Source organism: Sebastes umbrosus, chromosome 14, assembly GCF_015220745.1.
Source record: "Sebastes umbrosus isolate fSebUmb1 chromosome 14, fSebUmb1.pri, whole genome shotgun sequence".
NCBI lineage: Eukaryota > Metazoa > Chordata > Actinopteri > Perciformes > Sebastidae > Sebastes > Sebastes umbrosus.
In genome coordinates, this window is record NC_051282.1 from 20,021,205 (window position 1) to 20,038,881 (window position 17,677).

General features: G+C 43.4%; 1 protein-coding gene across 5 annotated transcripts in view; it reads right to left on the reverse strand.

Moving 5' to 3' along the window:
- The window catches only part of plekhh3 (pleckstrin homology, MyTH4 and FERM domain containing H3), a 76,565-nt gene that overhangs the window by 10,238 nt on the left and 48,650 nt on the right, over positions 1–17,677 (reverse strand). For all 5 annotated transcript variants that reach the window (XM_037792522.1, XM_037792519.1, XM_037792521.1 and 2 more), the window contains 5 exons: positions 12,220–12,314; positions 7,237–7,419; positions 5,712–5,869; positions 2,577–2,700; positions 2,061–2,358 (listed from right to left, as the gene is read on the reverse strand). In XM_037792522.1, the coding sequence (XP_037648450.1) occupies positions 2,061–2,358; positions 2,577–2,700; positions 5,712–5,869; positions 7,237–7,419; positions 12,220–12,286 (830 nt within the window). In that variant the 5' untranslated portion in view covers positions 12,287–12,314. The remainder of the gene's footprint in view (positions 1–2,060; positions 2,359–2,576; positions 2,701–5,711; positions 5,870–7,236; positions 7,420–12,219; positions 12,315–17,677) is intronic.

Below are 17,677 nucleotides of genomic sequence, written 5' to 3' on the forward strand. Positions count from 1 at the left end.
TTCCTCCCTCTGCTTTCTTTCTTCTGGCCTGCTCTCTCTGACAGCAGACATTCCCTGGGGGGGTTTCTCAGGGCACTGGGGGAGTGGAGGAGGGTTTCTGGGCTCCCTTCCCAGCTCCAGTCTCAGCTCTGCCCAGCTGCAGCCTCAGCACAGACCCACAGAGTGAGAGAGTGCGTGAGAGCGATGGCAGCATGTATCAAAACACACGGGCAGCGAGTTCCACGGCGTTATTATGAATCGCCGTTGCATGCAACAGTTCCATTAGCAGGAGGGTGATTCCCATTACAGACGTATATATAGAAAACTCCAGCGGTTTGATGGTATGGCGTTAGACAGAAAATCTGGAGCAGGAGATTAGCGCTGTTAGTAACTTATATTAGCATGCTTGACAGAGGGGCTAATTCAGACCTGTAAATCCAGCCCTAAAACACTGGATCTGTCTGGGGAACACGCTAACAATGTGGCGGCATATCGCGCTACTATATCTAAACTGGTGGGTTTGTGGTGCTGGCGCCTGCTTTTTGTCCGCTGTCTAGACCCCGTGTTTTCCCTGCTACTACACACTACTGGTTCATCTTCATCTCCCAGCATTCAACCTGTTCTTCCTCATAACTGTCTGATATACTAGTCTTATGGGACGGGGATTGCAACTTGTTGCTACAACTTTGACTCAGATCACACTCATGTAAACTAATTTTCATGAATGTAAAATAAACACTGCAATGTAACAAATGTGGTTTCTATTATTTTAAATTAGAGCTGTCAATCGATTAAAATATTTAATCGTGGTTCATAATTGTCCATAGCACATTTTTTATTTGTTCAAAATGTACCTTAAAAAGGGAGAATTGTCAAGTATTTAATACTCTTATCAACATTAGAGTGGGCTAATATGCTTACTTTATGCATACAAAATATGCTCAAATGATAACATGGCAAACTGCAGCCCAACAGGCAACAACAGCTGTCAGTGTGTCAGTGTGCTGACTTGACTATGACTTGCCAAAAAACTGCATGTGATTATCATAAAGTGGGCATGTCTGTAAAGGGGAGACTCGTGGCCATGCCAGTTTTTCCTCGCCACAATTTAGCGCAAGTTTGGAGCGTTATTTAGCGTTCTTCCCGACAAGCAAGTATGACATACGATGCCAATATCTTCACTCTAGCTTTAAAACTGAGCCCGCTACAACGTGAAAATCGCAAGTTGCGTTAAAACACATTTGCATTAATGCATTATTAATGTATTATTATTGCGTTAACTTTGACAGGCCTACTTTAAACTGTCAACAGAAGTTGGATTTGCTGTAGTGTTTTCCACCTGTCTTCCACAAGTCATGTTTCCCATTGGGAATCAGAGCCAGCAGAAACCAGAACATTTTCCATTTGTAATTAAAAGAAGGAGATGAACAGCTTTCTCCAACATGAATAAATCCTAAATGTGTCATATGCCATTTTTAATCTTCCGAACTACATACTGTAGCAATATATACATATATAGCACTAACAAGAATATTTCTGCTCTCAAATGAGTATATTCAGCTAAGGTAAAACAAATAAACTATTTAAATTACATACTGCAAGTTGGATCCCTTTTTGTCTTTTATAGGGAGGTATAGGGGGTCTTTAGGGGGAGATAGCAGGTCAGCAGTAGATGTCACATAGAAATGGTGTACATCATCTGAAAGCTGGGAACCTGAAGTTCTGGAAACTGCTCAGAAACCCCCTTATTGTCAATCTTCCTAGGAAAGCCATCCGACCTCTGAATGCTCTAGGTCTCTAGTTTGTGGTTGTAAAGTTTCATGAGGTTGTGATTATCCTAGAGGTCACCACAGGTCATTTTATACAGTGAGGTCAAGTTTCAAAAATGGTCTCACTATAAGAAATGGCTACTTTAGGGACTAACATCATCACACGTTTGGGCTCTAGCTTTAAGACTGAGCCCACTACAGCCTCTGACAGACAGTAGAGTCGGTTGGGATCCCACGGGTCTCAGAGGGTTAAAAACGTTAAAGTCAACTGTATCACCTCTTTAACATTCGAGTATCCCTTTTTTATCTCACCTCTTGAGGTGAAATCGCAGGTACTTGAGCACTGTGGGCCCAGGCAGGAAGGTGCAGCTCATGCAGGTGAGGAGCTGCCAGTATCGGAGGTGTGCGGCAGTGTACGGCGCTGGCGTATAGCTGGTCTGCTTCACTAGCTGGCAGTAGACCTCGTCGCGGAGAGGCCGCAGGTCCAGGCAGGTCTGTAGCACGCCCTGGATGATGGGAACCGGCTCCCGTGCCGACTCCAGCTGCTGCAGGCAGTTGAAGAGCTTCACGGCCTCCTCACGCACCGAGCCGTAGCCTTTCCCACTGTGGTCTGGAGAGACGAGGAAGAGGAGAAGAGCAATATTGTCTCATACTTTGATTTGATTTTAGTTTTCTGTTGTTGTTTTTTTTAAATATACTTTATGTCAATACATATCGTTGATACATTTCCTTTTGTTTCTGTTATTTAAACATTGTGATGCAATTTCTTTAATCAATTTTTATCTTGTTGCTATGATAATGTATGACGTGTACATGTTAACTACTCACATGTGTGCTCCAGGCTGCCGTAGGGGAAGGGCAGCAGAGGAGCGTACAGGGGGCCCTGGGTGTACTTCAGGATGGGATTGTGCTGGTAGATGTGCTCCACTACCTCTGGGTTGAACTTATTCTCCTAAAGCACACAAGTAAAAACAAAATGTGAAGATAACATCAATAGACACAGTAAAAAACTAACTTTCATATGCCTTCAATATGCCTACAGCAGCCAACCTGGCAGCAAGAGGGTGATTGAGTATGTGTGTTTGTCTGTCAGGGGTGAGCGGGGTCGATTTGACCAGGGTCACTATTCAGCTCTGGCAACTTTCAAAGCAGCAGGGAGGTCAGGTGATGACCCAGCAAACCACACTAGCGTGACTGACACGTTATATTTTATCCGCTGGTGTCAATGAGTTTAGTGTGCGTGTGTTTGTGTCTTTCTCTGCCTATGTGGATGGATGCCTCCCAGCGGTACAGATGGCTTCCATGCTACTGCCCTCTAGCACCTGTTGCTCATTAGTAACGTTGCCACCGCTCTGGCTCTCTCCTGCCTCTGCAACCCCTTCAAACCAGCAGCCAGCCTTTCTCTCTCTGGCTACAAGACAAGCCCGCTTTCCCCCCTCCTTAGTGGGGCGAAGTTGACACATTCTTCTGAAGTGTTTGGTGCATACTAGTGACAGGCTTGTCTTTTTGAAATGTGGGAATGAGATGCTGCTCTGTGGATCACATGTAGCAGGATATAGCACAACATCCCAGATGAAATTCATACACTGTACATACATGGTTAGGCCCACAGACTCTTATTCCCTTTGGTTGTCCCCTGACACATGCAGTAGTTCCACATTTTGGGAAATACACTTATTTTCTTTCTTGACAAAAGCCAGATGAGAGAATTGATGCCACTCTCAAGTCTGCACAGTAGATATGAAGCTACAGCCAGCAGCCGGTTAAGTTATAATGCTAGCACAAAGACTGGAAATGAGGAAACCACTAATGTGGCTGTATCCAAAGGTAACAAAATCCACCTACCAGCACCTTTAAAGCTCGCTAATTAAAAACAAGTTTTATGAGTTTCACACTCCGGCTTTTGTACAGATTGAACAAACAAGACATAGCATGTCAATTAGTGAGCTTTGGAGGTGCTAGGCCATTTCCAGTCTTTATCATAGACTGTATATAAGAAGTGGACGTAGTCACCGTGACTTCACCCATTGATTTGTGGACTGCCGTTTTGAAGCTACAAGCTTCAAGGAAGATCAAGTCTGTTCACTTTCTGTTGTTCAATGTCACGAGAGTTGAGGGAAATTCATGCTGTTTCCTTTTTTCTACAGTAATATGTTAATAAATGAATTTGTATATATCATGTCAGTTTAGTTTTAGTTTCAGTTTACTAAAATATTTTCACTGCTTATTTTCATTTTAGTTTACTATAATGACCCTGGAGCCAGGACGTCTGTGTTTTAACTGTGATGGACAGTTACAATGGACAGTCTAGATAAAAATATCACACTTTCTTTGTCCTTTGTTCTTTAAATGTAATGTGTGGCAGATTTAAGATAGAGCAGTTCACCCATCTAATCTGTTCTTCAGATTTTCTCTCTTTCACACTTCTGGCTGTAGGGCCAAGGCTGCTCTCCCTTGTGTCTCTGACTGGAACATGAATCTATGCTTTAAAGATAAGCGAGCAGTACTGTTCACACAAAGCCTCTCCTGTTCATTCTCTCTTTGAGCAGCGGTCCTAATCTCACACTCGAGAGGGAAAATACCTCGCCCATTTGAGAAAGTGTGCCCGTGTGTAGAGGTGGGGGAGAGAGAAAGTAATAGACAGACTGAGAGAACGACTGAGTAAAAAGCAAAACGATGACTGAGGAGCACTTTAAAAGCAGACCCCCTCTGCTGCTCTAAAACATAAGTTTGGCCCCTCCTGGCGAAGCAGACAGGGGCAGACGGAGGCAAGCAGATTAACCACTTTCTTTGAGATTAGAGACTCTCGTTGGGAGATTACGGAGACAGGAGGCCAGGCAAAGGACTGCTTATCTGGCCCTGCTGCTTCACGCCGAGCCTTCCTCTGCCAAAACTGCCCCTCTCTTCACCCCCGGGGGCAGACTGATGCAAGACGAGTCATCCGTCTGCTCAATGAGATTCCAACATGCTGTGTTCTCTAGCAACCCCTGGTCTAAAAATATGGCTGTCCTTTATAAATACACTTCACTCTCCTTCCATGTGAGAAGCATCCTTTCAAATCCCACTAATCCAAACTTTTCTGAGCACTCAATAACTGGAAATACATGTATCTTTATCTCTGCTTCAGGTCTGTCATTACGTCCTGTCCCGGTGTGGTGGAATAAGATGAGATCATTCAAAAGAGAAAGCCAAGCAGAGGAAACTTTGGACTCACGGCCTAATGAGGTCGTGTGGTTTCCATGGTAACAGAGCAGGGGGGGAAGCAACAGCAACTGTGAGTATATGTATTTGTTAGGGCTGTCAAAGTTGACGTGATAATAACGCAAATTCGTTTTAACGCCACTATTTTCTTTTAATGCATAAATGCAAATTGCAATTTTTAGTTTGTAGCGGGCTCAGTTTTAAAGCTAAAGATATTTGTTTGAGTGCTGTAATTCTTAGGATCCAAAAAATATCTAATACCTCCTTTTGTAGGCTTTTGGGACATGTTTCCAATGTAAATGGGTTCTATGGGTACCCACGAGTCTCCCCTTTAAAGACATGCCCACTTTATGATAATCACATGCAGTTTGGGGCAAGTCATAGTCAAGTCAGCACACTGACACACTGACAGCTGTTGTTGCCTGTTGGGCTGCAGTTTGCCATGTTATGATTTGAGCAAATTTTTTATGCTAAATGCAGTACCTGTGAGGGTTTCTGGACAATATTTGACATTGTTTTGTGTTGTTAATTGATTTCCAGTAATAAATATTTACATACATTTGCATTAATAAAGTATATATTTGCTCATTCCCATGTTGATAAGGGGATTAAATACTTGACAAATCTCCCTTTAAGGTAGATTTGAACAGATGATGAAAAATGTGCGATTTAATTGCAATTAACTATGGACAATCAAGCAATTAATCGTGATTCAATATTTTAATTGATTGACTGTTTTTGTATGAGTGTTGATTGGCCCACCTCAATGTCTCGAATCAGGAGCTGTGTTGGTGTTTCCACTGGTGCTTTGGTATCAATGATTTTCTGGATGGCACATGCCCAGTGCACAGCCTCGTTGAAGTGCTTGGTGAACAGCCGGTAGCAGTGCTTCCGCCCATATACCGTGATGCTCCAGTGGCCTGAAAGAAACAAGATAAGATAAGATAAGATAAGATGAACCTTAATTAATCCCCGGGGGGAAATTCAGGTGTCAAAGCAGCAAATCGCAAGAGAGGTACAGGTGTACAAAAAAAATAATAAAAACAATAAATAAAGATACAAACACAACGTTTTATATGATTGGCACTTGAAATTCAACCGTACCTCACCTGAAAGTGTAATTTTAAGTAAATGGGGAAGGGAACAGTGAAATGTTCTTTGCATGATGGGACACCTCAAAGATCTGGCGTGACTCCCCCTCCCTCACTTCCTCTCTCGGTTTCATTATGAATTAAAGGTCAGCCTGAGAGGAACCTCAGACCACGCCATAAACAAACATCTACAGATGAGTTAGGACACAAGTGTCAAACCCTTCAGTGAGTCTCCCCTTGGACAACCTGCAATAAAAGTGAACCTGGCGTGCTTCCTCCTTGTGCAGAGGAAGTATTAGACATACCCCAGGCAGCCTGGCCTGATATCACCCTTTCCTGCTACGTGACTTGGCTCCACATACTTCATTGTTTGGGTTCTTGGTTAAGTACAAACCCAAATTTAAGAGGTTTTACAAATGAGATGACATGGTGGTATTGCTTACTTTGAACCTGCTTGGCGACCTTACATTAACTGTAAATGATGCTAAAGATGGGAACCCTTAAAGGGAACTAATATTTCACAGTGACAACCGGAAAATACACAGAGGAAGTAAATGTTTCAGGCAACTTTCTCAGTGGCTTAGGAGGAACATAAAGTTATTCAGTAGTGAAACACCCGATGGAGCTTGTGACAAAGCCACTATTGAAAGTGCACTTCTGTCCAGAAAAGTCCCTTGGCATATTGAGTTAGTAAGAACTATGTTTGGGTTTGGGTTTATACAATGGTTTGGACATTTTAAGTGGTTTGGTGAAGTCAGCAGGACATAATCCCCTCCACCGATGGACAGACGTAGACAGAGGACGACATGTGTGAGTAATAGTAATACAGAGACGTGAAAAAGGACAAGTCACCCCTGTGTCTCTTCCCGTACAGCCAACACTTTCCTCTTTCTCTTTTGTTTCTTTCATCCCAGAAAGGGAAGGGAGATGCCCCCGCTGAGGTTTCTACACCAACCTTGAGCCACATTTTGGACCAAACACAGCTGGGGCTTCCCAAACTTACTCAGACTTACAGCACTCATGGGAAGGGAAAGGGGACCACAAGATGTCACTTCAAAAAACAACTTACTAAAAATGTCTATGATCACTACACCGCATAGGGGATTAACACAGGATTACTGGACTCTATAGAGATTACAGCAAAGTATACATGAGTGTGAGTCAGCTATGCATCAGCCCGTCTGTGTGCCCCTCACCCGTTTCCTTGTATGTCTGCTTGTCTGGCCAGATGACAGAGCAGAGGTTGGTGAGGACCAGCGTTCCCAGTCTGCGGGCTCCTTTCTCTGGTCCGGTGTAGTAGTCGAGGGAGTCCTGGCTCAGCACGAACCAGTACCGACGCTGCTTGATCCAGTTTCCTCGCACCTCCCGCAACAACCACCCTTTAAATAAGATAGACACATGTGTCATGTGACAGGTCAACTTCAAAATGAAATAAAATAGTGGCTCTTACAAGTAGAGTCATTTTTAAAACAAAAATGTCAAACATGATCGTTCCAAATTCTCAAATGTGAGAGCTTGCTGCTTTTTCTTGTCCTGTTTTATAATAAACCAAATGTCTTTATGTTCAGGACTGTTGGTTGGATAAAACAAGACATTTGAAGATGTCACCTTGGGTTCTAGACATCAGATATTGTGATGGACAATAGAGACATTACAGACAAAATATCTACTCCAGAAAATTACTGCCAGATTAATCAATTTAGTTGTAGCTCCACATGGCAGCATACAGACAGCACTGAGGCTGGGTGTTGAGAGTATTACAACACACACAGAGGGAGAGTGACTTCATTCTCTGCTCAGGTAGACATTACTCCTCTATATCTCTACATAGAAAATAGTTGTTTGCTGCTATATTAATGCTCTAAATTTCGATTTTAGCACCTTTAACCCATACTTTCTGGCATGCCTTTTACCATGCCATTAGACAAAGCCTTATGTGCATATTAACTACACACCAGGACAAGCATTTCCCTTGAAAGGCCTGGGCGATAGGTGGGCTACTCATGGAGCTACTAAACCAGTGCTGCTCCACCATGTCTTCACTAAGAATAATCCCCAAGGCATGTAATTGTCCATAAATTTTGTAGCAGTCTGTATGAGACTGCCTTGTTGGGGTAAATACTAGGGGATAAAAATACAGCCAGCTAATGGCATAGGCATTAAAGCCTGCATGCAGCCAGCATAATTACCACTTTAGAGGTTGACGGAGTGAGAAAAGGAGGGAGAGAGAGATGTACTGGAACAGTGTGACAGAGAGAGACAAAGAGAGTAAGGCAGACATGCCTTCAGACAGCTCATAGGCATGCCCATTGGTCTTGCCAGGCCTGGCTCTACTATGCAGGACTGTTGTGTTCCCAAAGTCCTGAGGGTTTGGAAAGACTGCAGCCACTGTTCCACAGCAGTGAACTGCTTCTACCCCCTCAGCTATGTGTGCAAATTGTTCCCAATAAATATTTAATCTCAGAGTGGATAAATAAACTAGTTTGGCAGAGCTCTGTCCAGATGCCGCCTGGAGAGAAACAGACGGAGAAGGATTGAAGAGTCCTGGTAGGGGGTCAGAGTTCATCCAGAGGGCTGATGGAGAGGCTGGCAGAGGGCTGCAACAAGCCACCTGGACCATTGCTAGGCAGGGTGGGACTGTCTGCGGGGGCAGGGCACCACTATACACTGGCAACGTGCCACTTGTGGGCTGGCTGTGCATGTGTGTTCATATGGCTTGTGCGTGCATGTTTGAGAGAAGTTTTAAAAGGAACAATTAGGCAATGTACCTTCAGCTTCCTACCCTGTGAAAACGATAGTGACGCCACGCCAGCATCACAGCTTCCTCTGTGGTTAACAAGCTGCGTGCCACCTGTCAGACAGCGCCTGTTCCTTTCTTCCCTCTGCTCTCACTTACTTCCTATTTACTTTCATCTCCCCCTTTTCTCTGCTCTCCCTGTTTTCGTCCCTTGCCTCAAAGTGGTTTTCCCAGGCGGCGCAAAGCAAAGTTTGCTACTACAAAATAAAAATAAAGAGAGAGAGGAGGGGGGCGAAGGCTCAGCCTCTCAGGCTAGGTTTCCTGTTTAGGAATGCTTCTATATGATATGAAGTGGAAAGTTTGAACCCACCATAAACCCACCCAATATAGCCTAAAGCAAAACCCCTGGAGGTACTTAACACCACATCAGAGGGGCACAGCATCAAAACCCAACGTGAAACGGATAAATAAAAACCATGAGGTAAGTCAGGCTGAGCTTGCTGACAGACTGGATGTGCGACGGGGCGGCAGACAAGCTGGCTGGGTGAGAGACATGGAGAGAAGGGCATGCCTGCTACATTGACGCCTCTGTCGCAGACATGGGACGTCCCACGGATGCTGCCCCTCTTGGGAACTTTAAACAGTGCGATAAGGAAAGGCAAAAAAAGAGAGAGACAGAAAGAGCAGCACAGTCCCCTGTATACCCCTCCCCTGGTCTCCCATCTGGATCCCATCTCTGTGGCCTGCTAATGTCTCCCCTGGGGGCCACGGCTCGCCCTTAATTTGTTTCATTTGTGACCCATGACCCCCAACGCCCTGCCCCCTCAAACACACATTGTGCAAACAATCTCTCTCTGTGCATTTCCATCTCTTCACTGTAAACCATCCCCTCACTCTCTCTGAGTACTGAATGTTTGATCCATTCATTTTTAAATGACATTATAATGAAATATGAGCATTGCAAATAAAAAGACACCTCACTTTGAAGTTCAGTCCTGAAAATTAGTTTGATGCACAAAGCCGCAGGCATATGCATGCCGGCATTTCACAAAAAAATAAATTAGGAACATAAAATTAAAGCACTATTTCAATTTAGGCAAACACTTTCCTCTTTAAACACCCTTGCGCCACAAGCCGTAACACTGGCTTCATGTTACAAGTTATGTAAAAACAAAAATTCTGACAGTACGGCTATTTCTTTACCTTGCCCTGTCAAAGTCTACACTTTTTACATTGAATCTGGTGATGGCCAAAGAACATTAGGTCTGCTAATGTTGACAGCTGGCTGTTCATCAATTCATATTTTGGAATTTTAACAATGTAAATTAACTTATGTTGTGTTCAGATCAAGAGCAAAGCAAATTTTTGCCTCTCTTTACTCGCGCGAGTTGGACCGCCGGTCCCAGATATGTCAGAAAACCAAACACCGTCATGTCTGGGTTCATAACATCACCCGGCGGCGAGCTGTATTCACATAGTGCCATTGCACTGACTGTATCTAGTACACCACGCGACGCTACTGCGGTATGAACCCAAAATAAGCAGATTGTGCTGTGATTTAATTGCAATAAACAGATCAAACAGATGCCAAAATAACTACATAATAATGCAGATTTGTAAAAAGTCTGAATTCATACTTTGTCAGGTCTGTCTGCAAGATGACAAGCAAACAACAAATGCTTGTTTTTTTAATGGAGTTTGGATAAATCAGTGCCAGGCTATGCAGCTGTTCCATCAACACGCAAGATGAAGTCATCTAGCCATAAATACGGCAGCAACGTTGTTGTTTATACCATAGACATTCTGTGGTTTTAACATACATTTATACACAGAGTTTCGTCCGGTCTCTGTACAGATATGATGTACTATCGTAGCTTTGGGTGACCACAGACGGCTACAATCGTTTTTTTTCCTCCATTTCTGATTCAACGTCAGGACGTCAGTGACGACAGGAGGAGAATCTCAACGCTGATGGGATTTTGCGATACAGTATCACGCTAATTTCGTGTGTTTGCGTCGTGTCACCCGACGCAAACTCACATCTATTCAAGGCTTTGCACAGCATTTGTATGTAATTGCGCCGGAGAGAAGTTCGCTTCACTATTTGTGTGAACACACCATTACAACATGAAAAAGCACTTTAAAAAAGAAAGACATATTTGCCTTTTAAATATTGTGAATTATAAAAAGGACCTGAACTTTACATTTTTGTACAAGAAATTCATAACTAAAGTTGGATCAAACAGAGCATGAGAAGCTCTGCATCATGTGAGGAGCAGTAAATCAAGAAGGATATCTCAATAAACCACCGTCTTCTTAACATCCCTTTATGTCACCACTCCATGTCTTGTACAATTCATCCTCCCATCATCAGTCTATATCTGTAATGTTTGTGGCCTATTTTAGATACTGGGGCAATAATATAAACCACCATGTAGCCTCAGGACGTCCTGCTGAAAAAAGAAAACACACTGAACAAGGCCTTAATGGAGGATCTGTTGGAAACATGTTTTATCAACAGGGATTATCCGACGCCCTGAGGTGTTGTGGTGGCTGTAGGGTCGGTTGGAGGATGTAATGGGGGTGTGGTGCAAAAGCTGAAAACCCAAGTGACAGTTTGATCAATTAATCAATGGACAAGGTAAGTAGCTGTCCTCTGTTTTGGAGGAAAACTCCTCTCCTCACACATTGACACAGGGACAGAGAGGGGACAGTTGAGCAGTGAGGGGGGGGGCAGTAGCCACGGGCGCATAGTAACTGCTGTCAGAATTAGGCGATCTGACTGCCGCCATTCCAAACAGGACGTAACTTATCCAAGTGTTGGCATTTTACTGCTGCCTTTCAGGAGCAGGCCAAGAAGAAAAAAAAGGAAGAAAAAAAAAAAAAAAAAAAATCACACAGAAATATCCCATGAGATCATTCCTCAAAAGCATCAGACACCCAAGACGGCGCTCCTGAAGCCAGTAGCTATCCTAGACACAGAGCGACGGGGTAGAGTGGGAGCAGCTGTACCACATGTGGTCAGAGACGGGCTGGCTACGGGGCGACAGCGCAGCATGGAGCTGTGACAGTACTTATTAGGAGATAATTAGGATAATGAAATACATACTACACTTAATGAGATGAACAGTATCAACCTACAGTAGCCCAGCAAGGACCTCATGTATTAACTGAAGGACAAATTAGTAGTATTAAATGTAGGGCTGTCAATCGATTAAGATATTTAATTGCAATTAATCGCAAATGAATTGCACATTTTTTGCGGTTGTGGCGGTTGTTTCTCATCCCCTGCGGTTGGCTTTTCAATATTGCGGTTACTTCGACAGTCCTATAATCGACTTATCTTTTCAGCTGTATGGCAATGCTCACCACAACTGAACATGGCAGGTAGATGCATTCAGGCGAAGGAAGACCAGAGTAATGGTGGTGTCATGTGACTCACCTTTGACCAGCAGCTCAGGCTCTTCCTCCAGGCCCATCTTATTCTTCTCGATGATCAGGCTCTTCATCTCTTCAGACCCCTCTGAGACAGTGTGCCTGTGTAGAGGAGCAGAGAGAGAATGTAAATAACTCTGCTTCCCTCTCAACTCAAGTCTTCCCCTGACTACTCTCTCCCATTGGACGGCTAATTGGCCCAGAGACACACAGTTGGCTGTGAACCCCCCATGTGACACTGTGCCAACTACTCTGATACTCTTTAGGTGGGGGTCACACAGGGGGGACTGGAAGAAGTGCCACGAATATCTGTCCTCCAGCGTTCTCACAGTTTCCCTCCCTAGCAGCACGCAAGCACACAAACACACACTGATGCATACCACGCCACTGTGGACAGCTCGACTCTCTTTTATCACCGCGCCATGCGGGCGACTGAAAATAAACGTGACAGAGTGACGCCGGCCTGACTCGCAGCCAGCCAGCTCACGCCGGTCAGAGGAAGGCAGAAGGTTCAAGAGGTCACAGCCTTCGATAGTTAAAACCAGAAACATCAAAAACATCTGTAAATCTGCTGAAGCGCTGTTCTTTCTTTCTCTCTTTAATGCCTCACAAACACATTCGCAGCTACCTACACATACGATGATGCTTCAACATCTGCGTAGGCAGTGTGTGGACGAATTTGTTATCTCAGGCTAAGGTCCATTTCCACTATATTAGATTGTTTGGAGGTTTTATCTCTCCTCGTTTATTTATCTAATTACTCGTTTATTTTATCCATTTCCTGGATCTAACTAGCATCTGAGGTACAAGTGACGAACCCCTCCTTCCTTCCTGTCCTCCTGCTGGGATCATTGCTCAGGAAATGAATCGAGCGCTCCCTCCCAGGGATATTTGGCCTCCTGTTACCTACTCCTACGCCAGCAGATTTATGTCCTTATTGATCTGATAATTCCTGGAAGGTTCCTCCTCACGGAAGGCAGCAATAATCAATGAGTCTGAATATAGCCTTATCTGCTTTGACTCAGCTTACATGTCTGCAGAAGCCATTTCCTTTCACTTTGTGTGCTGAACTGATCCTGTCTATACCATGGTTTATCATGTTGACCTCTGTCACATTAACCCTAACTCTCAAACAGTGCCTATCATGAAACAGTGTGTAACATATAGGGGGATCTATTGGCAGAAATTGAATATAATATTAATAAGTATGTTTTCTTTAGTGTATAATCACCTGAAACTACGAATCGTTGCATTTTCACTTAGAATGAGCCAAAGTCATTTGCATGCACCAAAATACCGGCATAATGCGATGATATCAACTGGTATTGCTAACCTTAGTTAACCTGCCTGGAGCAAACCCCAGTAAATTATCCGACCTGTTATACTGGTATGCAGTCAACTGGGGTGTGACGTCATTCCCAGCTCCGACTTCCGATTTCCGAGGTCAATGGAACACATAAAGCCCTTAACTTTAATCTGCAGGTGATAAATAAGACACAGGAACTTGGCCTGGGAGTTGTGTCATTTATTAACCGACAGCCTAAACCGAACACACTGCATGGCTACATTAACAGCTATAATGCTACTTTCATACCCACCGTCCGTCACACACGTACGCTCTCTCTCGACCACACACCATACTCGCTAACAATAACCACACATCATACACACCGAGTTGTTCCTTGAAGGAGTTTGCTACCTGTATAACACATTTTAGTTAAAAAAACATGGTTTGCAATAAACTGGCGGAAACCCTGCTTCTCCTACACGCTTGGCACACGGGAGAAATTTCAGTTGGTTACAATCTGCAACCTCACCTCTACATGCTGCCAAATCGTACACACTGCACCTTTAAATGCATACAATTTATGAAATGTATTTGTAGTTGTAGATCCTAACCCGTTGGCATCAGCCTCTAATTTAAGCTAATGTTCAGACACGGTGAAACTCTATATTGCGGGCCAGTTTTTCTGTATGTGAATGTGAACTGGTTCAGGGCGTCACATTATCCTCAGGCAGGCTGTATAACTAAGCCGGCTCGCCTGCTACAGCAGCAGCCTTCGGGGGACCTCTGACAGTCCGTGCATCCACAGACCCCACTTATAGACATTAAAATAAACACAGAAATGTGACGACGTCTCTTATTTGAGGTTGTTAATAACCTCCTGCTACATAACGGAGACATGCACGCAGACTGGCAAAGATAGTTTATATGTAGTAGGAATTAGATCTATAGAAAAACTACGCTTCGACTGGAGAATTTGGCTGCTGTGCAGGTGTTTATGTTCCTAGGATCATTGCTATTGTCTGTGATGGGCTTGCATCCAAAAATATCAAGAGCAATAAAAAACAATCCTTACACTTATGTCACAACTAGGTTAATTCTGAATTTGAAAACTTGTAAACAACAGGTGTAACCTGCTGCAGGATTTCAACCAGCAGTCTTATAGAAATTAAAGAGATGACTTTCAATTTGACACTTTATTGGAGAGGTTATGTGGTCATACATCTTGGAGGAATATTCTTGCCGTTCAAAATGAAACTTGGCTCTCCTGTGTGCAGATTTCTAAAAACTGTGGGCGTTTTGCCATATACTGCTAACACACAGAAATCTCTTTCTCTGGTCTGCCCCCATCTTTAACCTGAAATACTTCATAAGTCAACTTCAGTGCTTCTTCTAAGCCACGTAGAGAAGGAGGCTTTGACCTTTAGCAGCATAAACTAGCCTGACCTTCAATTTCAATGCTGCCGTAGCAGAGTCAGTTTGATCATTGTGTCCAAAAACACAGCCTAATGTTGATATGGGGGTTTTGGATCTCCACAGCTGTCCAGCAGCCCTAAAACCCCCACCTCAACTCAACCCCCACATTCCCAGAAGCCCCAGCAAAGGCCGTGACGGTGGGGCCTTCAGTGGGTAACTTCCTGTGGAGTGCAGGAAACAATTTGACATGGGGATTAGACAGCACGGAGAATAGAGCAAGTGCACATCTACAGACAGCACTTCTCTCTCTCTCTCTCTCTCTCTCTCTCTCCCCTAGAGGACTAAACATCAGCTACTGCAGAGGAGGAGCATCATTTGAATGTCACACTAATCAACTGTGGAAGCTTGAAATGTGTTGAAAATCAAGGCTATTTCTTCTGCTCTGTGTTTTGGGTGTTGTTTGAGATCAACATAGTGTAGCTGCTTCAAAGGGAAAAAGAGCAGCAGGGGAAACAGACAAAACATATTTTCTCTCTTCAGTCTCTTCAATTATTTGTTTCTGAAAGTGAAAAGGCAGCTGAGATCGCATAGGTCAAATCAGCCCGGCAAATAAGCTACTAGATAAGTAGGAGAGGGAGAAGTCGAGAAAATAAAAGTCAGAAAGAGGAAACATGATTGGAGAGATGAAGGAAATCCACATAGATCTGATTCTATAATAAACCTGAAGCACAAATTTACATCCGGTGTAGTTGTGTAAGTGTAAATGTGCTCTAATCTCTGTACAGAAGTGAGAGACTGATGTCGGATAAAGTGTGATACGTGGCTGACGATGACATGCGCTGTTCAATTCTGTAACCATTAGTAATTGTCACCACTACTAGTTTCTTTGTGCCCTACTTTCTCAATTTCACACAAACAATTCCACATCTCTTTTATACCTAACAACACAATAACAATATATAGTTAAAATGTGGGAAGGGCAACAAGCAACCAAGTATTTGTCTAGTTGGAAAAAAGTAAGAGAGAGCTACATAGCAAAAGAAAGTGGAAGAAACAAAACAAATAGTTTAAAGAGGACACATTGGGGCACAATCAAATAACACCAGGCCAACTGTCATGTACAGAAGGTTCATTTCTCTTTTGCAAAGCCCAATAACTTGCTATTGTCAAGCATGGTGCATGTGTTGCCAGTAGGTCAAAAATTGACATTCTATCCCAATATTAAATCCATTCTAAATCATCTCCTTTTCTTTATTTTACAAACCATTGAATACTATTGATCTACCAAAATGACTCAGGAAATTACATGAGGTCATGACAGAGTGATAAAGGTGTACGTTGTACCGCCCTAACAGGTGTGACAAAACTAACAGGAGAATCAGGGAGCTGTCAGTCTGTACACGCCCACACAGTCCTGAGAAGAGCCACAACAGGTGAAAGCACCTGTGTGGCTCTGAGGTAATACGTAGTGAGCTTTTTATCAGCATGAAACAATCTGCATTTTAATGCCACTGTATTTGAGGCTGTTGGGATTTTGGCTACCTCAGTGCAACCTCACTACGTCTAAATCTTGTCCATCATGCTGGCCTTGACCCTGTTCCGTCTTGAACCAACGGCTATGCCCGCTTATGCCGTGTTCAAATCAGATTGTTTAAACTGTAATTACAAGCAATCAACAGCAACAATACCTCCCACTTTAGTAGTGTAAACAAACGGCTGAAAAGCCTTCATAGCTGGCAGTTACATTAACACTGCAACTGACAATTATATTTATTATGGATTAACATGCAGAGTCTTTTTTCAATTAATTGATTAATTGTTTGACCTATAAAATGTCAGAAAATAGTACCAGTTTTGATTTCATTGACTCAAAGGTGACAACTTCAAATGTCTTGTTTTCAGTTTCAAGATATTCAGTTTAAAGCATCAAATCATTCAGACTTGGCTGAATAGCGGGAGGATTTCCTGTTCCTTCCCATTTTACAAACATTGCGTGTGAGCAGCATTATTTAAGCTACAGATTGACTCAAATCAACAACATATGGGCCGTTCCTACTGTACATACTGAAATAAGGTCATCACAAACTGATGAACATATTGTCTGCAGCCCTTTCATGGCGACCATGATGGTGACACACTTAAATCCAACAAGTATGAGCGGCACAATGAGTTGATTAGTTCTGTGAGTGTCTGTCTGGTAGCGGCTGCTGGAGCGATGAGTAATTGATTTCAGTCCAGGGTCTAATCAAAACGCAGAGACGCTAATTAAAGTCAGAAAAGTAGTGTCCTTGCTGTCGGGCTTGGGTGACCGCAATGGAAACAGCGGAGACATGTTCCAGCATACAAAGCGGGTCCTTGTGACCACAAGAACATGCATGGTTGCAAAAATGACCCTTGTGCAGATGTGTCACAGAAATACTTTGAGATTTATGTGATGGATGAAACGTCTGGATGGTCAAACAAATGACCTCAAACCGGCTGCCTTTTTGTTGATGTCCAGGCTCAAATAACTGTTACACAGTTTATTAGACATCAGAAAAAGCACAAATAAAGGATAAACAACTATCTGACATGACCTTCGTTACAGTACAGTGGGTCATGCTGTAGTACTAAATAATCAGTTTCTCTTTGTAGAAATCCACTCCTCTCTCTCAAGTCTCCATCCCCTCCCCCACATCGCAGGGGCCTCTGGCTGAAGCTGGGGCTGGTGGGAAAATGGGAATGTGGTGATTAAGACTGGGCCTATATGACCTCCCAGCTAAAA